We start from the raw sequence: 27291 nt of genomic DNA, 5'->3' as shown, positions 1-27291 counted from the left end.
TGGTCGCACGGCCGAGGCCGGCGGACCCGCAGCCAACCCCCGCCCGCCCCCGGCAGCCTCCCGGCCCAGAGCGGCTAAGCCCGAGCTCAGGCGCGAAGCCGCTTAGCTCTACAGCCCGAGCGTGGGCGCAAAGCAAACTTCGCTACGTGTCCAGCCGGAGCACCGCCGTCCCGGGAGCGGATCGGAGCGCCATTCCTAACTGTGCGCGGCGCGGCGCGCCCCCGCCCCTCTCCACCCTTAATAAAAAATAATTTTAGCCGATGAGTAAGGGCGCGGGCTTCCCGGCCACGCGGGGCGGCTCAGCAGGTGGCCAGCCGCCCGCGGCCCGGGCTCCGTCAATGGGGATCCCCCGTGGGAAACGCGCCTCCCGCCGCGCCCGCGCCCCGCGTGCGGCCCGCCCCGGCCGGGTCCGCGCCGACCAGCCTCCGCGCCGAGGGGCGGGGGCGCTGCCGCGGGGCGGGTGGGGGGGGGGCGGAGGGCGGGGAAGGAGGGACGGGAGCGGCGCCCGGGGAGGGGAAGGGGTTCTCGCGCGATTGGGCGAGGTTTCCGGTGTTGTGACTGAAACCCGTCAATATGGCGGCGATCGGCCGCGGCCGCTCGCTCAAGAACCTCCGAATACGAGGTAAAGCCCGCCGCCGCCGTCGCTGGCCGCGCCGGGGGAGCGCCGCGGCGGCGCTCGGCCTTCCCCCGGGGCTTGGGTCTGGGGGGAAGCGAGGTGGAGTCGGGGCGCCGCCGGCCCGCGATGGTTCCTGACTGGGCTTGTGTGTTTGTCTCGCGCAGGGCGGAATGACAGCGGCGAGGAGAACGTCCCGCTGGACCTGACCCGAGGTAACGCGGGGCGCCGCCGGGCAGGCGGGAGCGCGAGCGGGGCCGGGGGCCCAGCGGGGCAGCGAGGGCCGAGCCCATCCCCCGGCCCCGCGCCCGCGTCCCCGGGCCGAGCCCCCTCCGGGCCTCGGGCGGCTGCGGGAGCGCGGGAGCGCGGGAGCGCGGGGCGGACCCGGGGGCAGCCCGCGACCCGGCTCTCCCGATCCCCGCGGGAGCGTGTTTGCGCGCACCCTCCGCTCCCGGGCCTCCGAATTCCGGGGGCGGACGAGGGGGTGTGGGAGGAGAGGTAGACGTTGTTGTTTAGGCGACTGGAGGATGTTTGAGGGAAGGGCGACCACATCCTGCTCCCCCCACCCCCCACCCGCAGCAGATGCTGGACCTGCCGGGTTCTTGTGGACAGCGTGACCGTTTCGCTCTGCCCGCTCGGCCCTCCGGGGTCCCCCGCAGCTTTGAGAAGCCGGCGGGGAATCGGGGGGCGGTGATTGCCGCGCAGGGTCTGGGTTCTGCGGCGTGACCCTGCCGCTTCCCTCTCCCGGGCCCCGCTGGGTCTGTAGTTGGCTAGAGACCGCCTCCTCACCCTGCCGCAGGTTCATTGTGTACCTTCTGCAGTGGAGATGGGTTTGTTTACACCTTCTCAGCAGGGCCTGCCCGGGCTGTGTTTTTAAGAACTGTCCGCCTAACGATCGCTATGTCTTCGCTCACCGGTCACCGTACTGGTGTTTATTGCAGAATATCTCGCCGAAGCGTTAGTGGTTATGTGCAGGATTCCTTTCTTTTCCTCCATAAACAGGATTTGGTCTACAGATTCCTACAGTCATACTCCACAGCGCTGTAGTTTATAGAGCTGTAACTAACCAGTTCTGCTGTACGTAATCACTTCTTGAGATCAGTGAAACGCCTTAGAAAGTTAAAAAAAAGAAACAGTCGTAAACATTCTACATGACCTGAGTTTGTTTTTTTTTTTTACCGTAGATTGGGCTCAGTGTAATGACCGTCATATAAAGTATTTGGTGGATGTGGAATTTTGCTGACCCATCTCTGTATTTACAGCACGATTCATTCTCAGTTTTGTTTCAGTTTTTGTATTGTAAGAATCCTGTTTAGACTGAAAGGCCAGTTTTAATTTAGATACATGAGTACATGTTTGTTATTGAGTATTTGGTTCTGATAGTTTAGGGAGTTGTTTTGAGTAAACCTTTTCAAAGGCAGCAGCTTTTAAAAGAAATGGTAATTAATTAAATAGTGATTTGGAACATTTTCTTCAAAAGCTAGGTTTTAGAAACTGTATAGAAAATGGTCAGGCTTTTAACTTTTATCTGTCAGCTTAATAAAACATAGACATGAGAAATTTATACGAAGTACGTAAAGCAAGTGCTTTAATGAGGATCATAGTATAGACCTGAGATTTGCCATTGCATTTTTCTAACCATGTCGTAGGTCAGTGATTTAATTTGTATACAAGTAATTGTGAGAAAAGAGCACTTAGGTGAACTTGAACCTGGTATCTACAGTAAAAACGTGTTTGGATGTGGTGGTGGAAATAAATTGTAATTGTATAGTATGTGACTTTATTAAGCTGTTTTATATACTTGTGTGGTTTCTGTCAAAATTTGGGATTATAGAAAAACTCATACAAGTTTATTTGAAACTTGACTCACTTTAGTCTTAGTTCAGGAAGACAAATCTTTGTGTATTATTGAAAATAATCAGTTCTCTGAGTCTTTAGTAAACACCTCTGTAATAAAAGTAGCTGTTTCTGGGATTATATAAAATGATCAGAACATGTTATTTTACTTGCCCTGATAAAATGTACTAGAGTTCCAGATAAGTTTACGCAGCCATTTGAAGCTAATTGCAGAAGCAATGCACAGCAAGAGAAGTTACATGGTAACTGTAGCTCTAATTCAGAAAGAAGTCTAGCAGAAAAAAACGTTAGGAGTTAGAGTCATTATGTAGTGAAACAGTTGATTAGAGAAAATGGGATTTTGACAAACATTTCATTGTTTAAAGGCTTGTGAATCACACGTGAAGAACGTTCATGAGGAATTAAACTTGAGTAATAATTGGAGACCCAAGGGGCAGTCTGGGTTGCAGTGAAGGACAGCTGCATATGGATTCGATTACAGTACGGAAAAAGATAAAGTTTGAGCAACCAGATTTTTGTTGTGCTTATTTGCTCTTACTCGGGTTGTTGTGAGAAGGTCATTGTGTAGGTGGACAACCATGCTCCTTCTACATAGAGGTTATGGTCAAAGTAACCCCTAAAAGAAACATCCATGTGTATAAGAGTACTGACTGTAAAGTCAGATAATTCTGGATTGTAATCTCAGGGGCAATGACAGTTGGGGCATTTGGGACAAGTTATTTGACTTTGCTTAACTCCTGGTTTCTCTAACTGAAAACAAACAAACAAACAAAAACAACCTAATTTTAAAGTATTAGAATGTGAAAGGTAAATGAAGGTGGTTCTTAATTACTCAGTATAAAATCTTATCATTTATATGCAATGTTTAGTGTTAGTTGCTTCCCTACATTGGGAAATTGGATTCTTTAAATCCTGTTGAGAGTGATTATGTGTGTGTGGGCGGTGCATGTGTGTGTGCGTGTGCATGCCAGAGGACGACCTCGAGTACTGCAACTCAGGAGCATACCCTTTTGGGACAGCAATCACTTTGTTTTAAAATCACTCAGTGGCCTGGACCTTACCAATTAGGCTAGACTGGCTAGCCAGTGGACCGAGGCATCTCCTTGTCTTTAGCTCCTCAGTGCTGGGATCAAAGTTTATGCCCCTACTACATCCAGCTATTTCACAAGGGCTCTGGGTATTGAACTCAGGTCCTTATGCTTTCAGCAAGCACTTTTCTGACTGAGGTATTTTCCCAAGCTCCAAATTACTGTTTAGACTATTACAAATTTACTCAAGGAATCAGAGTTCGTTTTGAGATAGTCTACTTTATTGACTAGGTATGTCTGAAGTGGAGTATGTAGTAATAGTTTGTTTTTGAAAAAAAAATTTATTTCATTTAAAAGATTACCAACTGAGGAAGGTGGCCCATGCTCGTAGTGCTAGCACTTAGGAGGTTGAGACAGAATTATGAATTGGAGGCCAGCCTGGGCTACATGAAACCTGTCTCAAAAAAAAAAAAAAAAAAAAAAAAAAGATTGCTAACTAACTTTAACCAAAAGTACAGCTTGTTGTATGTACTTAGGGTAAGGGTGACATATTTTGTGAATCTTAGAATTTTTCTCCCTGACATCAGAAAGTTTTTGGTTTCAATGATTCACTTGCATTATGAATCTCCTGAGGCCCAGGAGAGTCTGGTTTTGGTACTGGTGATATTGCTTTGGCTCATAGAGAATGCCAGTGTTAAAAATTGTTGATGGATTAATTTTGACCTAGGAGCCCATTTAATAAATCTTAGAGTTAATTTATTAGTAATTATTGCTTTCAATTTTGTTCAGAAGCCTGCTCTACTTAATTTGTGTAAGTCCCCAATTTGCCACTGACACCGTTAAATAATCCCTATATTTCACACCAAATGTGTTTAAAAAAATACAAACACCTAAATGCTTCTTTTAGCTACTTCCGTAACAAGCAGGGACTTTTCTTTCTTTCTTTCTTTCTTTCTTTCTTTCTTTCTTTCTTTCTTTCTTTCTTTCTTTCTTTCTTTCTTCCTTCCTTCCTTCCTTCCTTCCTTTCTTCCTTTCTTCCTTTCTTTCTTCCTTTCTTTCCCCCCCTTTCTCTCTTTCTCTCTCTCTCTTTCTTTCTTATAGTACATACCTTTCTGGTACTGACGCAGGCTTGAAAAGACACAATATTCTTCCAGGGTAAGCCTCTGTTAGTGTATGTTAAAATTGTATTTCCAGAAAATGGACATTTCTGTATTAGATATTTGTTAGAATGTAATTTGTTAAAGCTGCTGCTAAGTTTTTCAATTTTTAATTATTGAATCCCTTTATTTTTCCATTAGTAAGAATGAAATGTTGATTGCCCAGCTTGCTGCTTAGTATTTAGAAGAGCAGTAGGGTTATCTGAAATAGTACAAATTTGAACATTTTTTTGTTTTCTGATTTCTCTTAGTTAGGAGGTTACTCATTTGTTTAATTGCTCACTTCATTTAAACCAAACATTGACAGAAATCTATTATCTATATCAGAAACTAAATTAAATGCTGGAGGAGTAGGAGTGAGAAAGATGTTGTTCCTTTTAAGTTTATTGGAGCTGAATAAAGAAGTGATTGTGGTATGAAACAATAAGTAATCAGACTGTTCAAGGAACAGAATTAGTGCAGCAGCAGCCAGAGGAGAATATGATTATCTGCTGGGTTGGTGATAAAAAGCTTCTGAAAGGGCTAGGCTTCTCATAAAAACTGGTAACATGGAAGGAAATGTGGCCTGAGTAGAGACTAAAACACATATTTGGAAAGGGAAAGTCAGTAGCTAGAAGAGCTATTCTAATACAGTCTGAGAAGTCATGAAAGTTAGATGGGGGTTCCAGCCACAGAAATGGAATCAGAGATATATTAGAACGAGAAATCAGCTGATTTGCTGTCTCCCATTGAAAACCAACTTTAATTCTGTTAACTTGTCTGTCTCTCGTAACGGAGACAGTCTTGCTGTGTATCCCTAGCTGTTTTGGTACTGACTGTGTGGCCCAGGCTTGCTTTGAACGTGGAATAATCCTGCTTTGGTCTCAGTGCTGGGGTTATAATCATGTATTATTAGTTCACCCAACTTCCTTCCTTGCTTTTTTTCTTTCTTGAGAATGTGGATACTGACAAATCTGAATTCTGCATTCCTCTTCACTTTAGACTCACTTGTCTCACTGGAGTCAGGCTGAAAAGCAGTTCCTTCCCAGGACTGACTCGATCCTCCTGACGAGGTTTCGTTCAAGGAGCCTTTGTACAACTCTTTCCTTTCTTTTAGTTTCTTCCAGCCTGTTGGCTCGGTTTCCACACGCTTAGCAAACGTTTGCAGTGGATAGGTTACTAGAGTTGGCATGGGCCAAGACTGAGAGTAGAAAGAGATAAAGATTGGAAAGGGCTTCTATGAAGACATTAAGCAGATGAGGATATCTTTATTCTGCAGCTGCCTTCACTACAGTGGCTCTCTCCCTCCAGTGAAAATGCTTTCTTCATTGATGTGAATAGTCTCTCATGAAACTCACTGTCATTTGAAGTTCTACATTGTACTTTTGCTATAACTACTATTTTAATAGTGTTGGCCAGGCAGTAAATTATTTCAGTTTACAGTTTGCCATTCTTGTTCCTATTCAAGGAATAACAGCTTTGAAATTCTAAAGCAACAAGACTTAGAGAGATGTACTTCAGTATCACAGGGCCAGTGAGTGCTGTGTATCTAATACTCATTTTAAAGTTAGAATGTGTAATACTTGGCACCTGGAAGTTTATCTACTTTCTGCTTTCTGGGTACTACCAATATCTTGTGTTGATCAAACTACAGACCCACTCTTCATCCATTTTGTTGATAAACTCCCCCAGGTTACCTCTGAAATATCTACTTGATAGTCTGTTCCCATCATCATTGATGCTGTTCATTCACATTCTCACTATCCCTGTTGAGTAACAAAAAGACTGCATTTCTGCTTTTACCTCTTTATTTTATTTTATTTATTTTATTTTATTTCTGCTGTACTACTACAGGATCATTTTATTGTAAATCGGTATTTGATCTTGCCATTCACATGAAAATAAATAGCAGCAAAACAAGGCTTACTTTTGCTTACAGAATAAAGTCCAAATTCCTTAGCTTGGCATCCAAGGCTGTTTATAATTTATTTACATATTTTCTTCTGTGCTTCTACAGCTGTATTGGTCAAGATACACCTGCCTGTTTTTGCATAGCTCATGTGTGTAGCACACTTCTTCATATACAGAGCACTTCTCATAGGAGTTTAGTGTTCTTTATTCCTGTTCTCTCTCCTTGGAAACTGTGTACCTATTTGAGAGTAATTGCTTGTGTCAGAGAAGAATGCTGTTCCTTACGTGTGGCGTGCCTTCTCATATGTACTTAAGTAGTTGTTTCCTTTAGCTAGGAATGCATTCTCCGTACTCTTTAATCAATAAAAATCCCAATTCTCTAAAGCTACAGGCTAGAACTGAAGTGCCTTACACATGCTAGCCCAGAAGTCTATCAGTGAGCTTGTTTCCAGCCCCTGAAGCAGTTTTTTGAATGAAAGAATGGAGAAAGAAATGAGCAAAAGAATAGTATAGTATTAAAGAGCATAGAGTAAAACAATGCTTTGAAGTTTGCAGTCCTGTGGGACTCTGTAAAATAGAGAAGTCTTTCTGATGGGGAAGTTGCGAATTCAGTGTTGGATTTCAAATTTCATGTGATTGCTGGTACCAGCTACATAGAAGTACTAAATGGAGTGGATGTCTAGTACTTGTTACTCTGAGTCTATGATTTGAGTACTTTGTAGGGAAGGAGGGAGGGAAAGAGAGTGTGTGTATTGGGATTGAATATAGGACCTTATGCATGCTAGGCGTGTTCACTACTACTGAACTGTATCCTCATCTCCTAACTGGAGAGTTAAAGACTTGAGCATCCCAAGATAGTATAAGATTGCATATCACGTATAAGACTCTTAAGGAAGAGGCCAACAGGTGAAAAATGAAGGCTATATTCTGAGAGCTTTCTTAGTTGAAGAGGCTGGAAGTGGAGTCTGCAGAAGTTACTTCTACTGTTACTGTGGGGATGATTGGAGTAGGCTGTTTAACCTCTGGGCTTGAGCTGCCTTACCTCTATGATGCATAATGCTTTCTGTGTACAGCACTTTCACCTTCCATCTTTGTGATTCTCAGATAATCGCTACTGGCTATTGAAAGGTTAAAAAGAAAGCACTCAGAACCTTGTTAAAATCATGGTGAGATGTAGTCCCATAAATAATAATGAATACGTGTTGGAGTGGTGGTGTTTCATAGCACTTTGAATGTACGTTACAGTCAAGTGATCCATCTGCTGTGACTTGCTACCTTGCCTCCCAGGTCTCATGCTATAGAAAATAGAGCTGTGAAAAGCACAGTGGGGCAAGAGAGTGCTTCGCATGCCTATGCCTTAGCACTGTCTAATTACAATGTACTCTCACCTGTACTTAGAAAGGTGATGATAGGAGAGCGCTAAATACATAATCCTAATACTTATTTTTATGTGTAGTTTGGACAGATTACATGTTCTTTTTCTCTCTAGTAGGGTTTTGTTTGTTTGTATTTTTATTTCCTAACAAAATCAGAGTAGTGAGGATAGCAAACAGGTTAAAATGTTTAGCAGATAACCAATCTATGAATGAGTGAGAGGTAACTGTTAAGCTTTTTGGATCATTCGTTGTTTTAATAACATTATACTTTTTTGTTAGTGTGGCCATGTTAAACAAAGTTGACCCCTGTACAGTGAGTGACATATAGAATTACGCGATGCCAAAGTAAATGCAAATAATATGTACCAGCTAAAAATAACATTCATATGTTCAGTGTAATGGGATTGACAAAGACTCCAAACATGAGTACATTCTTTGTGTCCATCTAGACTCATGCACTGTGCTGTGTAGCTAATAATGATGAAATTGATATAAAATAACATCGAGGAAAATACAATACTTTAAAGAGACTTTTTAACAAAATAACTTGGATTTTAAGACTTTCCCCTTAAATGTTGAAAACTGATTGTATTTCATACTTACTTTCAAAGTAAGTAATACTGGACTGGATTGTGAGATTTGAAGCATATTGTGAAATAAGTGCATACTTGTGAGATGAGTATGCAATTGCGCATATTTCAGGCCCAGTCATTAATGATTTTTCTCCTGTTACTATGTAGTGTATATGACCTTCCTCTTCACTAGTATGTTATTGACAAAGGGTACTGTGCAAGTTGAGGGGGTTCTGTAAATTGAGCAAACAATTCTCAATACCTGGAAACTGAAAATAAGAGACTCAAGTAGAGTGGCTAGCACTTTTGTTATTTTTTACGCCGAATATTTAAGCATATAACCTAATAATGGGATGATTTGAAATTAATATCCTGAAGGCCTGGAGAAATTGCTCAGTGGATCAGAGCACTTGATGACAAGCCTGATGGTCCAAGTTCCGTCCTTGGAACCTGCATGAAGGAAGAAGAGGGCTGACTCCAACAATTCTCTGCTCTCCACACGTGCTGTAGCATGTACGCGCATACACCCCAACACACAAAATCAGTAAATGAATACATGTAAGAAACATTTATCTTGAAAGTGTTTCGTTGCCAAGTCCCGAGATCCTGATTAGCCCTATGAAATGATAAATAATACTCAGTAGAATCACTGCTATGTTGGGGTTGCAAAACAAGATTTGAGATGTCACTTGTAGGGATTTTAATAATCTTGCTCTGAATTCAGTTCAATTTTATGTGTTTCTCAGAATGAATAAAGAGTGAAGAGGCACAGGAGCTGTAAACAAAGGAGATTGCCAAGTCACTCAGTTACTTAAAAGGAGCAGTTTGCCAGAGAAAAGGATATTTAACTGCTTTAAATGTGGGCATGTATATGTTTTTTCAGCAGCTACATAGATCTCACATCTTGAAATAGTAGTGCTAATTATTTCCGTGCTTGGTTCATCCCTGGTGTACTAAAACTTTTAATTGCCCTGTTTTTTTTATCCACTCACAATCCTCTAATGTACTCCTAACATTGTCCCATCCCCACCACCTGCCTCCTGCTAGAGGGGAGGGAAAAAGTCAAGAGTCGAGTGGAGAAGACTTGAGTGGTGGAAACATGTTTTGGGTGGCGTGAGCTCCAACATTGTGCTGTGTTTCTGTTTGTGGCCAAAGGGAATAGAATATTGTGGACCTTAGTAGTCCACATATCTGTTGTAAGAATTTGTTCTGTTTTGTTTTTATCACCTTTGTCTCCTCTGTGATACTGGTTTAACTCCATGGTGATGGAGTGTCTGAGTACTGAATCTGTGATACTGTTTGCTGAGAATGGCCTGTGGTTTTATTACGAGACTGCTACTGGTGGTGTTTGTAAATGGTACAAAGGAAGTCAGGTGACTGCTCATGCTAAACAACTTTCATATGCTATATCGAATTCTTATATACAATTTTAGTTATGTTTGATAAGTTAAATCTAAGATCACTTTCCTGTTAAAATGGCTGTTACTGTATGTACTTGTCACCCCTTTTTGTCCTTCTTATAGGGGGATTTAGCATTAGCTGTTAATGTTTCAGCCTTGTTTTCTTCCTAGCAAAAAGACAGAAATTACTTGAAAAAAGAAAATCTGATTTTCAGAAGGAAACAGATGTTGAAAGCTTGGGTTATAACATTTAAATTTGCTATCGTTTTTTTCTAATGGTTTTATTTATTTTTTAATTCTGTGTTTGATTATTTAGGAATATTTTACATACATCAGTAATTGTTTTCATATTAGAAAAGTGCCACAGAGAAAAGGTATAATTTCTTTTTTCTATTTTGAGATGGGAGCTAACCTCAGACTTGGACTTCTGTAATATGGTGGCCCAATATCCATCTTCATGTACTTTTGCCACATGTTGGAGCACCGAGTGTAATAATTAGCCATTTAAACTATTTAATATTTATACCAATAAAGACACAGGAGGCATAAATTGAGGTAAAAACCTGCTAGCTCAGCAGGGTAATTTTATTTTCTGATCTATATACAAAATATTTACAAGCCTGATTGTACAGCTAAACTGCTAGCTCTTTAAAAAGCTCTTTCTATTTGTGTCCTTTTACCTAGCTAGTCTACCTTTCTATTGAGCTCCTGCAGACCCGTGAGAGCTCCTTAACTCTTTCCTAGAACACAGTTTTTCCTGTGTCTTGCCAGATGTTTTTGTTTTGTTACTACAAGCTCAGAGAGAAAATCCCAGTATCCTACCCAGAGCTCCTGCCATGAGGGCTCTTATAAGCCAGAAAGAGAGCTCTCAGAGGCCCAGGTGCTATAAAATGTCTCTAGCTCATCACTGTCATGGTTGGGGTGTGCCAAGTCAGTAGGGGCTGAACCATTTCATCTTTATGGTTTGTGGGGGGGCGTAGCACGGGGCCACCCAGCTGACTTTGCCTTGGGTCATAAAGACCACAAGACCTCTCCTTTAGCAGTCTAGTCTAAGGAGGCCTTCAGAGGCACACCCAAACTGCATCTTTTCAAGACATCCATAACTGCATCTGACATCTATTTAAGCTTTTATAGTTTGTTAACAATTAGGTTTTCTATGTATAATAATCAAATATCCTGCAGCAGACTTCTGTCTTAGCTTCCAGCAGTGCTGGGATACAGGTATGTGCGACTCCCCACCTTTACATTGTAAACAAATGATAATTTGTTATGAAATGTATGCTTGGGGTATTGGCATACACCTGGGTTGAAGGAAGTATGTTTTATCTATGAATTTAATGTTTAATTAGTTTTCGTGGTGTAGGAACTTGAACCCAGGGTCTTGTTCATGGTAGGCAAGCATTCAAATACTGAGCTACATGTCCACTGTTCTTTTTTTTTTTTTAAGTGTGCATATTTTAATAACAATAAACACGTTCATACATACTAATTTCATTGCACAGTCTTATAAGATATAGATGACTTACATAATGCCAGCTAGTCATAATATGTAGGGTATATGCTGAAACCATTATGAACTGATGAGGGGAACTTCTATCAGAAAAGTGATTGCAAAACAAGGAAAATGAAGATATAGTTCACTGGTTGAGTACTAGGTACTCTTGCAAAGGACATGGGAGTGCTTAGTCACGAGGGAGTGACACTGTTGGAAAGGATTAGAAGAATTAGGAGGTGTGGCTATGTTGGAAAAATTGTGTTGCTGGGAATGGGCTTTAAGGTTTCAAAGGCCCATATCACCCAGTCTGTCTGTCTGTCAACTCCCTTTCCTCCTCCCTTCCTCTCTTGCTGACTATGGATCAGGATGTAGGTCTCATCTACTGTTACAGCACCATGCCTGTCTGCTTCCTGCTGTGATGTTAATGAACTAAACCTCCAGAACTGTAAGCAAGTCCCAGTTAAATGCCTTTTTTTTTTTTTTTTTTTTTTGGTAAGTATTACCTTGGTCATGGTGTCCCTTTACAGCACTAAACAGACTGAGATGTCAAGAACACATCAATACATGATGTTGAATATCATCAACAAGTCTTGATGATAGTCACTTTGATGAATGTAGGGGCAAAGAACCTTTTCTTTCCCTTTGGGAGGTTTAATAATTGAGTGTTGTGAAATTCACAGCCTGACTTGGTGGCACATACCTTTAATCCCAGCACACAGCAGGTTGTAGGCCAGCCTGGGCAACAGAGTGATACCCTGTCTCAAAAGTTAAAACAAACGGACAAGAGACAGATTATCAGGGAGAAAAGACATTCAAAGTCCTGCAAGAATAGTATTTCTAGAGAGGAGTAGCTGGCAAGGCGTCGTAGGATATGTACCCTGTGCAGGAGGGACAGGAGGTGGGTGTAGACACTTCTACAGTAGAGCACATCCTTACAAGGGAGGGAGGCAGACAGTACTCTATGCAAGTTTTCCTGGGCCCTGAGTGTGACGTGTCGGTGTTGGGCTTCCTTCCTGCCTGTTTTTATAGTTCTCTGCTGCAGTCCTCCTTGAGATAGCTGAAGGGTTGTCCTGCACGATTAGGCCTTTAAGATAGGCCAACACCAGAGAAAATCAAAACACTTCACTCATTTGCTGCGAGTCAGGTGCTTTCAACCCAAATCTAAAGCTGCATAGTTTGGAGTAGCATTTTCTGATCCTCCACAGATTTTATTTGATTAAAGTGCTTTGAGTTCCTGGTATATTCTGGTTATAGTCCACTTACTGCCTCATAACATAATTTGAAATAGGTGAAGTATATGTTGATTAGAGTTTCTGTGAGTGAATATGAACCATGGGGATATATGTAGACAGGTCATAAGGTAAAAACTAGGACTCCCAGACAAAATAAAGTCTCCTCTGCTGACTTCACAGTATGGAGAAGAGCATCTTTTGTGTGTATGTGGAGCTAGGCAGGTGAAAATTTGACTCATGATTCCACCTCGAATAAGGTTGGACAAGTTTTTCTTTTCTTTTTTAACTTGTAGTTTTTCTTGACAATTTATTCATTATATATCCCAATTGAAGGCCTCTCCTTCAACTCCCCCAGCCTCACCCTCCTTCTGCCCCTTGTCCCCTTCCCTTAGTCCACTGAAATAAGGAATTTATTGCCACCTGCCCATAGCTTGTTAAGTCTCATCAGGACTGCTTGGATCCTCTTCCTCCATGGCCTGGCAAGGCTGCATCATCAGGAGTGAGTGATCAGAGAGCAGTCAGCTGAGTTCATGGTAGAGGCAGCTCCTGCTCCCCTCACTCAGAGATCCACATGGAGACTGAGCTGCCAGTCGACCACATCTGAGCAGGGGGACTAGGTCCTCTCCATGCATGGTCCTCCGTTGGAGCATCAATCTCTGCAGGACCCCCTGGCTCAAATCTTTTAGTTTTGTTGGTCTTCATGTGGGGCTCTTGTCCCCTCCATGTGCCTCTAATTCTACCCCTCTCTTCCTGCATAAGACTTCCTGTGCTCTGCCCAAAGTTTGGCCCTGATTCTCAGCATAAACATACTTCTACATTAACATTGGTGTCTGAGACTTATTTGAGGAGTAAACTCTATGTAAAATACTGTAGTTTTGGGCATATAAATATTAGTAAATAGACTGTAAATTTTCTTATTGAATAGTTAATAAAAGAAAAAGAGATGGCCATTTCTGGGAAAAAATCAAATGGCGTCATTTCAGTTTTGGAAAGGTTTAATAAACCGAATCAAGAGAAAATAAGCTGTGAATAATGTCATGAGACACAACTGAAAGAGGACCAATAGGATAGAGAAGTAGCTCTCCTGTTTCAATGGATTTTTAATTTAATAAGACTTTTAACAGGTTTTAGCCCATTAACATAACTCAATAGATGAGCCTATGCATGCATGCACGCACACACTTTTACATGACTGTAAAGAAAAAGGATCAGATTGCCTAGAAAATTGAACAATTTGAATTTCATCATATCCTAATCAAATTGGTAGGTGAATTACCAAAATCACCTTAGTATTTCCACAGAGAAAAAAGGAAAGATAATAAACATTATTTGATCTTCAGGTCAGTAGCACCCTCGTGTGGCACTGGTTGTAGTACACTCCTGTCATTCTAGCATTGAGACAGGAAGATTATACATATCAGGTCAACCTGGGCTACATAGTAATATCCTGACTCTCTCCCAAGTGGTGTTTCTTTGGAGATCTCAATATATGCTAGCATGCTAGATTTATAGCATTTGGTTGTAATTGATCATCAAAATTGAGAAGTTGTTAAGGCGCTTCCCCTTATTACATGATTAAATGTTTTATCCCGTTCTCCTTCTTGAGGTCTCAAAGAAACCCCAGTGTTCATTCCAGGAAGTCATGAAGTGATGTCCCATTTGTCTCACCTAGTAGCTTGGGCTGGCTTTAGACTTGTGACCACCCAAGGGCATGGATTACAGGTTAATCAAGCCTGGTATTTTTGTTTGTTTGTTTTTTATGATTTCTAATAGACATATTAGAACTTTATGAAAATGAAAGTGCCTAAAGTCAGATTGGTAGTTAACACCCGATCTTATATTCTGTTCATTTATTCTCTTGTTTCTTCCTTTGCCTTTCATTGGTTTCTGTTCCACTTTTGCTATTTTTCATTTTTCTGGTGTTTCTGGTAGAATATTTACAAGAGATAGATTGCATTTTTCATTAGCTATATTTGACAGTTTTTATCAAAAAAATTTAAATTGTTAAAGTCCTTTTAAATTTGTTTTATGTAGATCTTCATTAATTCTCCACAAGTTGGTGGTTAAAATTTCGCTAGCTACCATTTGATACCTGTCCCACCATATTAGAGCCAAATATTTCATAGATAATTGCTTAAACATTTGAGGCATTATGGCAAGGCATGGTCAACTTAGTTTTCTAGAATAAAGAAAATTTTCTTTATTTCATCATGTAAAAGCAATAGATGTAATGTGCAATGCTACAAAATATTGGACTCCACTATAGGTGAGTTTTTAATTAAATGCATATCTAAATGTTATAATTCTGCCATGTCTGTTTCCCTCTCTTTTCTCTTTTCCCTCTTCCCTCTCCCCCCTCTTCCCTTTCTCTCTTTCCCTCCCTCCCTCCCTTGTTCCTTTCCTCTTTCTCTCCCTTCCTTCTTCAGTCTTCTTCCTCCTCTGTCCTTTCCCCCCTCCCTCCTCTTTCTTCTCTTTTTTCCCAAGATAGAGTTTTTTTTTCTGTGTACAGTCCTGGAACTCACTCTGTAGACCAGACTGGCCTCAAACTCAGAGATCCACCTGTCTCTGCCCCTGTGTTCTGGGATTAAAGGTGTGTGCCACCATGCAGCGCAGGTGTTAAGAACTGTTGGACTTTCCTAATGATGGAAGCAGTAACCTTGAAAGACCCCTGCTGCTTGTGACTCTGTAATGCTTTGAGCAAGTGTAAGTGCAGTGTAGATCAGCAGCACCCAAAGGGCAGTTGTTCTTAGAGATGAATTTTAAGTGATAGATGCTGTTAAGAGTGATACCCTGCAGTAAATCTATTTTTAACCAGCACTGTCTTGTTTCAAGAGATGGCACTGTTTGTTCTGGTGTGCAGTTAGCATGTCTCCCTTCCCCCACCTGCTGTCATTGAGTTCTTGGGGCTTATTGTCCAACATAATCAGAACTTGGTCCAGAACAATACACCTGACACCTTATCCTGAGTACACACGACTGTACTTTTACATAAACTTATTTGGTAATTGTTCTTGAGATAGGTCTCATGTAGCCCAGGCTGGCCTCCAGTTCACAATCCTGTCTCAGCCTCCTAAGTGTTGGCACTACTGGCATGGACCACCTTGCTCAGCCTTGCCTTTTTAATATTAATATTAAAATTGTTGATTGTTTTAATACTGTTGATTGTTTTCTTCCCCCTTCCCTCCCTTCGCCTCCTTTACTTTTTCTTGTCTCTTCTTACCTCTGCTATCCTATCACTTTTCTTTTTTTCTTTGTTTCTTTTTGTTTGGCTAGGAATGAACCTAGGACTTAACTTATGGTAAGCAGATGTTCTGTTATAACACATGTTTTTCATAGGCATTGTCATTGGTGACATTATAGTATATACTTATTGTTTGTCTTCCTGCAGTGTGAGTTTTGTGAGCATACGTATTTTGCTCTGCTTATTATTGTATTGACAACTGGAAGAGCTCTGGCATGCTAATATCCCTAATTTATTCACTAAGTAAGTGACCATCAGGTTATGTTTCAGTTTGAGAGCTTCAGAGCAGTTTTGCATTGTTTCCAGCATCTTAACTGTGTAGGCAAGTACACCAAAATTATTCTAAAGTCTTTCATATTTCTCATCTGGGTTAAGAACAGTACTTTAATTGGGCCAAATCATATGCCCTAGAGCCATCATAACCTTGTGTCCTGTCCTTATTCCACAAATCAAATCTTCAGTGGGATGGTGGTACAGTTTCTATTTCTGAAGTCCATGTAAAGTCTGATGTTTCACGTCCGCCGCTGTAACTGCTTTTTTGTTAGGTAGTTCCATGGCCTTTCTAACTACTCTCGCGAAGCTCTGTCTTTTCCTAGTCTGTTCTCTCTGTTGTAACCAGCACGTTTCCTGAAAGTCAGTAGTGACTTCCCAGACAGGGCTGAGTTCTTACTTTTGGGAGTCCATAACAATAATTACCTTATCATATATTTTAATTATGTCTGTCTTACGTAATCAAAATTAGCAAATATTGATTGACATTTACTATATACTGGATACTGATCTTTTACAGTTCCTAAATCAGTGATGATAGCATGGGTCCCTGTTCTTGAGGTACACAAACTATAAACAGGTGAACGTGGAATTTTCGGTATTGTTAAATGCTGTTAAGTCATAGTTTGGTATGTGAAAGAATGTTGACTGGGGCAACAGGGATTCAGAGAAATGTTCTCCGGCTGTAGTATTTAGGAGACAACACAGGTCAGCTGGAAATCTTCCAACTAGAAGAACCGACTAGTACAAATGCCCAGAGATAGTGAAGAACCGGAATGTCTGGTGCATGATGAATGAGAGAAAGAGCAGAGGAATGTGAAATTAGAGAAGAGAGGCAGACAAGTATTAACTTGGATAAGATGATACAATTGAGGGAGTCATGTGACCTGACTCAGAAAGATCACTGTTTGAAATGTACTTGCCCTTGGAACAAACTCTGGATAACACGTATCGCTAAATCATTACTGATTGAATTAATTAATCCTTTCATTTTAGACACAAGTCAGGCAAGATTTTTTAGTTTGAATCATTTGAGACTTCACATTGTCTTTCAAGAAAACAAATGAAAATGACTTTGGAATGATGGTTGCAGTAGTAAGCAATGGATTTGTAAACCTGTGTATTTTAATATTTTTAGTTACCAAGAAATATCTGAAACATTAATTTCAGTGAAATTTTTCTGTTGTAGGTAGTGCTGCATTTATTCATTCACTCATTCATTTATTCAGGTAGCTATTGTGTAGAATACTATAGGATGCCAGCTTCTGGTTGAGATAATGCTGACCATACTTTTTTTTTTCTCATTTACTAGTTTTTGTTTATTTAAATGTACATGGATGAATGGCTTCTTACAGTAATCAATGGCTCCTTTTCTTTTTTAATTAAGTTTTTATTTTTTTATATTAATTACAGTTTATTCACTTTGTATCCCAGCTGTAGCCCCCTCTCTTATTCCCTCCCAATCCCACCCTTACTCCTTCATCTCCTCCCATTCCCCTTTCCAAGTCCACTGGTAAAGAAGATTAAGTGTTATATAATTGTTTATTAAAGTAATGTTGAAAGGCTAGTCGGGTTAGATTGACAAAGCAGGGGCCTTGAAGTGCATTGGCTAGCTCTCTTTCCCCTTCTGTAAACACACACACACAAACACACACACAAGCATACATGCATATGCATACGCATGCGTGCACACATACCCGTAAAGTCTGATTCTATTCATGTGATCCCTTTTGCTGTGTCGCTGTTTCTAGTTACTTTCATCTCGATGTTAAAACTAGCCTTGGGAATATAGTAAAATAGGCCCAGTAGAAGTCGGTGAAATTAATGCTTTTGTTCTCTTAAACAGTTTTATTCTGAGTAAAGCTCTGAATATTTTTCCTTCTGCTGGCAGTCTTGGCTGCACAGCCGCTGCCCACCTTGGACCTGTCCTGCACCCACTGTGCACTGCTGTACTTGGAATACAGCTGTTTTCCTGGAGCCCAAGCAGAATGTGTCACACACAATGGTTGAAGAAAATCCTTCTTTCATTTTTACATATTTTATTTATGTATTTTTGTGGCAGAAAGAAGTTCCAGAGCTGTAATGTGGTAGCTCATGATCACGTTACAACCTTAGAAACCCCAAATCTCTGAAAATTATTATTTTTTTTCTCTGTCAATAACCTGATAAAACTATACCTGGCTCAAACTGATCAGTTTTGAGTCTGACTGGAATTTTATTATTAATGTTGCTATCCCATAGTGTATCTAGTTACATGTTTTACCTAAAACAGAAAATTATAACTTGTGAGTAAGCAGGGCTGTCCCTAATAATATTTTGGAATACTCTGATAAACTATATTTTAAAATAGGAAATTAATTTTTAAACCTTTCTAATCATTAAAATTCAGTTGAGAGATTACAGCCAACATGAAGTATGGGAAACAAATGTAGTGTCAGAATGTATACATGTAAAAATGTTAACAGTGTTTCTTAGCTACTTTTTTATTGCTGTCATAAAGTACCATGACCAAAGTAACTTAGAAGGAAGGATTTATTTGGAGCTTGTGGTTCCAGAAGGATAGGGGTCTATCACCATCATGGTAGGGAATGTGGCAGCAGGCAGGGCAGCATGGGCCTTGGAGTAGCAGCAGAGACTTCACATCTTGATTCACAAACGGGAAGCAGAGAGAGCCAACTGGGAGTGCAGGTGGCTTTTGTGACCTCAAAGCTCTTCCCCAGTGAGACATCCTCTGCAAGGCCATATCTCCTATGACTGTTAATATAATACCACCAACTAGGGATCAGGTATTCAAATGCTTGAGATTATGGGAGCCATCTCATTTAAACCACCTCACAGTATCATGTTCTAACCTCTTATTCTTGGAAGATATATGTAAATAGATCATACTGATTTTACTTATAACAGTCCAAAGCTTTTGGCTTCTTAAAAGTTCGGATTTTTTATAATTAATCCGTTAAGTTGTTAGGAATGTCCAAGTGAAATGTAGGAACGGAAAAACAGTAATTGAAAAGTAAAGTGGATGGACTTGCATTCATACTATACAAAATAATTTTGAAGTAACACTTTCGTTTTTAAACTGACTTAAGACTGTCATGAAAAGGCTTAATTTAACATTTTTCCTTGTGCTTGGGGCTTGAGATATTTTTTTTTTGTGTGATAATTTTGAGCATGCTATATCTTTTTTGATGTGTGTTAGTAATTATACTTAACCAAAAGAAATCAAGTGAATACTGAATAGAAAAGTATCTACAAGGCAAAAACTTAGAATATGAAGAGAAGACATAGTTATGGCACAAGCTGACTTAACGGTGATTAATACATACATAGTAAGGTGTGTCAATGGTGCTTACAAACCACATGCATAGATCTAAGTAGACCGGAGTCTAGAATTTCCAGTAGGTCATATTATATAAGGAAAAAAATTTTGGAAAGCTCTTTTGTTCTTTTAAGATGAATTATTTTGATCATAGCAGTTTTATTAACATTGATAGATCCTGCAATTTTAATACCTGAGGTACATTTCTTTAATTGAAAATTCAGTTTAGGAGATGAACTGAGAGAAGCAATAGGTGTGGAGAGAACTTCAGGAAAGATGTATGTGAGCAGCATGAGCAGTACAACAAAGTCACAGTAGTGAAAAGCCAGGGGGAAGCAAGCACACAGCCTTTGGTTAGGTAGATGATGTGGTCAGGGTCCTTCAGTAGGTGGACAGAGGGCGTGGGCTGCTGAGATTCAGGAGCTGAGAGGAAGAGAAGCCATTCAGTTGTGTCTGAGGAGAGCAAAAGAGACTGAAGATCTGTGACAAAGTATGAAAGTGAGATTAAATTAGGAGTTAATGCATGGAAATAGTAGACTGTAGCATGGTGATAACATTTCGTTAGGTTTGAAACCATACCCAGATGAAGTAAACTGTGTAGCTGAGGTGTATGTATCTCTAGCCTGTTCTTAGATTAGAGAGGGGTGCACCCCTCTATATTCATACATGCCACTCTTCAGACTCATGATCTGAATGGCAGCCTTGTTCCACAGAGAAAAACAAATGTGAAAGTAGGTGTGTATGTATGCAAGATGTGCACACAGCTGCTAAGGTATTCTAGAGGATTTAGAATCAGTTTCATTAGGTGTAGAATTAATCTCATTATTGGGGTGTGTATCACAGCTAATTGTTCTTGCTGTTAGACACAGATGTTCTATTCTTGTGTGTGGTTCATCTAAATAATGAGTTACTTCAAAGGCAAACAACTTTTCTCTTATAATAAAAGGTTCCTAATTAGAGGACTGTGGATGCCTAATTACCCTGCAGTTATCATTATAAGATATAATAGGTTGACACAGAAATGATAGCAGGACATGCAGTAATTGTAATCTTTAAGCAAAATTGCATCTATTTTTTCATATTTTCTTGAAAAAAATTATTAAAACCAGCGTGTTTGCTCAACCATGTTTGTAGCAGCTTTATTCATAATAGCCAGAACCTGGAAACAACCCAGATGTCCATCTATGGAGATAAAGAAATTGTGGTACTTTTACGCAATGGAATACTACTCAGCAATTAACAACAAGAAAATCATGAAATTTGCAGGCAAATGGTGGGATCTAGAAAAGATCATCCTGAGTGAAGTATCCCAGGAGAAAGAGACACACAGTATATACTCACTTATAAGTGGGTACAAGACCTATAAGATAGGATAAACATACTAAAATCTGTACACCTAAAGAAGATAAACAAGAAAGAGGACTCTGGGTAAGATGATCAACTTTCACTTACACAAATGGGATGGACACTGGATGTAGGAGAAAACAAGAAACAGGACAGGAGCCTACCATAGAGGGCCTCTGAAAGACTATCCAGCAGTGTATCAAAGCAAATGCTGAGACTCATAACCAAACCTTCAGCAGAGTACAAGGAATCATATGAAAGAAGGGGGAGTTAGTAAGACCTGGAGAGGACAGGAGCTCCACAAGGACCAAATATATCTGGGCATAGGGGTCTTTTGTGAGACTGGATCAAGGATACATGCCAAGGACCATACATGCCAAGGACCATGTATGGATATAACCTAGAAGCCCTGCTTGGATGTAGCCCACGGTAGCTCAGTATCCGAGTGGGTACCCTAGTAAGGGGAACAGGGACTATTTCTGACATGAACTCAGTGGCTGGCTCTTTGCCTCCCCCCTCCCCACTGAGGGAGGAGCAGCCCTGCTAGGCCACAGAGGAGGACTTTGCAGCCAGGCCTGAAGATACCTGATAAGCTAGGGTCAGATGAAAGGGGAGGAGGTCCTCCCCTAGCAGTGGACTTGGAACGGGGTAGAGAGAAGATGAGGGAGAGAGAGGGTGGGGTTGGGAGGGAATGAGGGAATTGGATACAGCTGGGATACAAAGTTAATTAACTAATATTTTAAAAAAATTAAAAAAAAAAACAGTGTGTTGCCAACATTTCTCTGAATGACAGCAATTTCTGTAGCCTGAAAATTGGCCTTTGTAAATTTCTTAGTATCTCCTTGTGCACAAAGTTAAAAGTAAAATTCTTGGTGCATTCGGTTCAATTCTGTTTCAGTTGTCTTTATTTTGTTTTAAAACTGGGTCTCATGTAGTCCTCCGTGGTTGGAACTTACTATGTAGCCATGGTTGATCTTAAACACCTACACCTTCTTTCCCAAGGACTGGAATTATAGGCATATCATAGCAATCTCTAGAAATACAAAAAAGAAAGAAAAAGACTAAGGCTTTTTGCCTGTTACCACCAGAATACAATACCATACATACATGCCATTTCTCATTAAGATTGAGTGGTTAGTGGTGTTAACCCATTATATTTTTAGCTGTTTCTTATTTCCTTGTTTGTTTGCGTTTTGGGATGAGGTGGTCTTTGTTTTGCCCATGATGTTTCTTTGTAGACAGTTTCAGTGTGTAACTTAAGCCACCCTGCAGCCCACTGTGTGGCTTCTGAATTGTGATCAGTTAGTCTTCCTTCCTTTGTCTCCCAAGTGCTGCAATTACAGGTGTGTGGGATGAAAAGAAGGAATGAAAGTCAGAAACTTTGAAAAGGGGCAAAAAGCACAACTCTGGTCATTTGAAGGTGAAAGATCTGTTAAGTGAAGAAGTGGAAAATACGTTAACGGACTAGAATCATTCAGTTGCATCTAACTTTTTTTTTTTTTTTACTCTTTAGAGCCATTGTATTCCAGCTTGTTCTGCATTTAACTAAAATAATTACTGTTTTTAAAGAGTTATAGATTGAGGAGATAAAAGGAGATGTAATTAGAAAATTGGTTTAGGATTCTGGTCAGCCTCCAACTAGTGAAAAAACACCTTATTAATAATTTAATTAGAAGGAGCCCATGGATGTATAGAGCTTTGCATGGTACCTTTAGCATTAGAGACACTGGGAGGCATTAAAGTGTTCTTGGGTTTGTTTGTTTAAGATTTATTTATTTGTACAATATTCTGCCTGCACACCAGAAGAGGGCACCAGATCTCGTTATAGATGATTGTGAGCCACCATGTGGTTACTGGGAATTGAACTCAGGACCTTTGAAAGAACAGCCAGTGCTCTTAACACTCCAAGCTATCTCTCCAGCCCATTAAAACTTTCTCAAGTCTTTGCTACCTTGTGCACTATTACTGCGTTACCTTCCTTCATAAACTGCTTCCCACAGCCCTGTTCTTTGACTGGCTTGCTTCATAGGGCATAAAATATGCATATATGAGCAGATATAAATAGTGGTCAGAGCCACCAGTGCCACGAGTTCTTTTACCAACAACAACCTTGTTTTATAAAAAATATTTAATGTATTCCTATTTCCTCTTCCCTTTCCTCATTCCATGTGTCTTTCCGTTTGACATTTTCTTTTGTCTTAACTTTCCCCTCTTTCAGCAGGGTGTCTGTAACCCAGGCATTTCTCATTATGTAACGAGGATTGCAGTTTACATGTGTGAGTCACTATGCTCAGCTGTTCTGTAACATAGAATAATTCTTGAAAACCTACGATGTGGTTGCGACTCTACTTGGCGATGATGTAGTGTTAAATAAGATGTTATTGACCTTGTGAAATGGGCCTTTCTAAAATCTTGTCATATGTGTAAATATAACCATTTACACACACAGATAATGGTCTAGTACATACAGCAACCCATCTAAAAGAACATTGAGAAATTAAAGACAAGGATAAACTGTAAGATAGTAGATTAAAAATTGTATCTGGAAAGTGTTGTTGATGCTGCTGAATGTAGTCAAGGATACCGTTACTGTCAGCACTGTGCTCACCCTGTTCAGCAGCATTACATTTATCTTAGTTTATTATAGTTTATTCTCCTAACAGATGAAGTTTCCTTAGAGGTTTATTTGAGACTTTATTATATAATTACTATTTTAGATAGATTTATTAATATAATTGCTGTATTAATAGAAGGAGCTGTTTCTTCCTTGCTAAACAGTGAGTTCAAGGCATTCACACTAAATAGAGAAAAAAATATAATTTTCCAATATTCATATAGCATTGTGATTTTATTTTACTGTTTCTGTATGAGCTGTATAATCACTAATAAAGCTTTGAAAGTAAATTGTTTCTCCTTTAAATATGATCAAATCTTGGATCATGAAAGTAATGCATCAAAGAACTCTATAATAAAATCCATCACTTTAAACAGACATGGATGAAACATTTGCTTGGGCTAACCACATAATTTTCATATGATTGGTCCATAAAAGTTGTTATTGCTAAGCAAATAACTTTTAATTATAGTTAGTATTTATTGAATTGCTGTTATTATTTTCACTGTAGATAAAAGTTAAGTGATTTAACCAAGACTACATTGTTTGTGAGTACATAAGCTAGATTTGAGTGTAGTTAATTTTTATTCCAAAGTTCATTTAAAAGTAAGACTAGCATGGTTAATTGCAGCAAGTTATAATGGAATGTAAAACAACTTAAACATTAAATGTTTACTCATTGAGCAAATAAATGATTGTACAAATGAGTGACTGTTTTATTATCGTTTTCTCCCAATGGTTTTGTGTAACTTTTCATACAGTGTGTGTGTGTGTGTGTGTGTGTGTGTGTGTGTGTGTGTGTACAGAACCAAGGATAACTGAATTGTTTGTTTTGGTTTTGCTAGTTTAATTTTATTTTTTTTAGGTATAGATTGAGCTTTCCTAATCTGGAAATTTGAAATGGAAATTACTACGTCTGACCTCACGTGACAGATTCTGGTTAGAATACAGGTAGTGGAATATGATTATCTTTATGCTGAGTTAATAAGGTGTGATGACAAGTGAATTTCATGTTTACATCAGAGCTCTCCTGCCAAAAAGATCCCATTTTTATTCATTCAAATATTCTAGAAACTGAAGACATGTGGAATACAGGCCACTTTGAGTCCCAGGTACTTCAGATGAGGATATTCAGTCTGGGATTTATTTATGGTACAGAAAGAACTTTATGCTACAATTAGTACAAAGCAGAATGTACCTGTCATACTTGGGGTTTCTAGTGTGTGATAAAACACCATAGAGAGCTGAGAGCGAAGTGCTGCTTACTGGCTGCTCAGTCTGCTCTTTTCTGCTAGCGAGGACCACCTGCCTAGGGGTAGCCCCCATCCACTGAGCTGGGCCCTCCGTATCAGTCATCAGTCAAAGTGTTCCAGCAGGCTTGTCCACAGGCTAACCTGATGGAAGGCATTTTCTCAATTGAAATCCTTTTCTCAAATGACTCTAGATGCTGTCAATCTGACTTCAGACTAGCCCGCACAGTAGTTATTTCAAGTATATCCTTAAATTTGATTTTTGTACGCTCCACCAGATTAGATAAAAATTTCCATTCCTACCCAAACCTTTTCACCTGTTTTCTGTTGATTATTTTATCTTCTAGCAGTCACTGTATAAGTCCTCCCACTATTATATTACTTTAATCCATGCTTTAGCCACATATAAATGGAGCAACACAGTGTGTACTTTGGCTTCCTGTAAGAATTTGAATCTCATCAATATTATTCTAGGTGTTTTGTTTTTGTTGATTAGTGTTTCAGTGTCTAACATACAACTCAATAGTGGAACTTTTGGATCAAGTTATAGTAGTTTTACCAGTAGCTCTCTAACAGGAATTAGTTTTTTATACAGCACCCCCCCCTTCTCCTCCAGTGTATGAGGCTCCTTTCTCTCCAGCATTTGGTGGTGCCAGACTTCTTAATTTTTGCCCTCTTGTAAGTGAATTTAATTTTATGTCTCTTCAGTTTTTGTTTTTGCTCAGTGGTTGGTTGGGGCTCCTGTCATGCTGGGAGCAGCTCTTCCCCAGCTAGTCTAATCAGACTCACATGCCAGTGTGGATATGTGTGTGGGTATGATGCAGACCTTCACATTTGTACAGTCAAGCTCTGCTGCTCCTCTACGTCTTTAACTTAGTTAGAATGGCAACTAAAATTAGTTACCACAGCAACTTTTAGTAATTTTTGTATCCTCTTTTGTAGTGGAAGTTTTGGTTTCTTTAAAAACTCAGTTATGTTATATAAAAAGGTTTTTGTTTTTATCCTAAGTGTGGGATATGGGATTGCCTTAGTTGCTCCACAGCTGATAATTGCCTCATACAGCTCGGAGAGGGGTGTGATCTTTGCCAGCTGGAAATAGTCGTAATTCTGAGAACTCTGAGAGGGTATAAATACCAGAGCCCAGAGAGAGAAAAAGGAGGCTTTGGGGAGACGGTTGGAGGAGGAAAGAATGCTGCTGGTTGGACTCTGGATATCCTGACAACTGAGATTGTTATTTTCCCAAAGAACCCAGCAACCCTAAATAGCAGGAACTAAATATAAAGAGGTCTATGTCTCCTTCCTTTCTAACCTTTCTCTCCTACCAAGGGTCGGGTGGAGGGTTGGAAGGGAAGTAGAGGCATTAAGAAACCCCAAATAAAGTAGCTTAAAAGTAGTGCCTACCCTCTTGTTGTTTCTGAAGTTTTTTCTTTGCCAAAAGTTACTTTTATATTCAGAAGTATTCTACAAAGTAAACATCAACATAAATAAACATGATTTATAGTGACAAAAATATGTGATACTCTGGCCAAAGCTGTGTGTGTATACTGTGATTCCTCTATAGCACAATAAAATATATAGCACATATTTATTATATTTAGGTATGTTTGGTTCTTTTTTTTTTGAGACGGGTTTTCTGTGTAACACCTTGGCTGTCCTGGACTCAACTTGGACTCACTTTGTAGATCAGGCTGTTCTCAAACTCACAAGAGATCCACCTGCCTCTGCCTCCCCAGGTGCTGGTATTACAGGTGTGTGTGACTGTACCTCGCTCCATATTTAGTTTTTTAAAACTACCTTTTCTCTTTTTTACTTATAAAAACAATGTGAAAAAGCTGGACATGTACTTAGAAGCTGAGATTGGAGGATTGCTAATTTGAGGCCAGCTTTGGGCTAAATAGTGATACTGTTAGCAAAAGCAGACGAGACAGAAGCAGGAGGATTACCTTGAGTTCAAGGATATCCAGGGATGCCTTTCAAGATCCTGTCTAAAAAGCAAAACAAAAATGGGCATGCAGTTATGTTGTTCTCTTCACAGGCATGTAATATATATTAAGTTTTAAAAAATCATTTATATCCTCTTACTTTCACTGTGTGGCCCGTGCAGCTTTGAATTCCTGATCTGTTGTTAGACATCTCTGATTACAGGTGTTTTGCGTTTACCCCAAATCTGTCTGTTAAGATATAGTCTAGTGAATGAAATGTTTGTATCCATCACCAATTTGTATGTTTAAATTCTAGTCCCTGGTAGGAGAAGGGACTTTACTCATTTACTCAGGCCTTAAGCTTGAGACATCCAGAGCCATGAGAATAAACCTACTAGTCTGTATCCTGTTTCATAGCAGTCTGGATTAAACACAAACCTTTATTCATTTACATGGTTTCTATAGTTTCTTAGTACAATAATAGAATCAAGTGTATACAAATGACTGTATGATCTCTAAAGTCTAAGCTACTTTGGCCTTTACTGAGACTTTTACAGAAAAAGTTTACCACATCTCAATGTAACACAGAAAGAAGAGACAAGCAATTTCTCCTTTCATTACCAAGGGAACTTTGGCCCAATATATATCAGAGTTTCCCGATTGCAACATTGTAGCACGTGAGTGTTAGATAGTATCTCGGTGTCAGAAAAG

General features: G+C 39.9%; 1 protein-coding gene across 5 annotated transcripts in view; it reads left to right on the top strand.

Moving 5' to 3' along the window:
* The first annotated feature begins 508 nt into the window (after positions 1-508).
* Positions 509-27291, top strand: part of Rictor (RPTOR independent companion of MTOR complex 2) — a 116300-nt gene continuing 89517 nt past the window's right edge. For all 5 annotated transcript variants that reach the window (XM_021660781.2, XM_021660784.2, XM_021660782.2 and 2 more), the window contains exons 1-2: positions 509-622; positions 781-828. In XM_021660781.2, the coding sequence (XP_021516456.1) occupies positions 574-622; positions 781-828 (97 nt within the window). In that variant the 5' untranslated portion in view covers positions 509-573. The remainder of the gene's footprint in view (positions 623-780; positions 829-27291) is intronic.

The sequence above is a fragment of the Meriones unguiculatus genome, chromosome 3, assembly GCF_030254825.1.
Source record: "Meriones unguiculatus strain TT.TT164.6M chromosome 3, Bangor_MerUng_6.1, whole genome shotgun sequence".
Taxonomy (NCBI): Eukaryota; Metazoa; Chordata; class Mammalia; order Rodentia; family Muridae; genus Meriones; species Meriones unguiculatus.
Note: the sequence above shows the minus strand (reverse complement) of the source record. Positions and strands in the feature narration are given on the sequence as shown.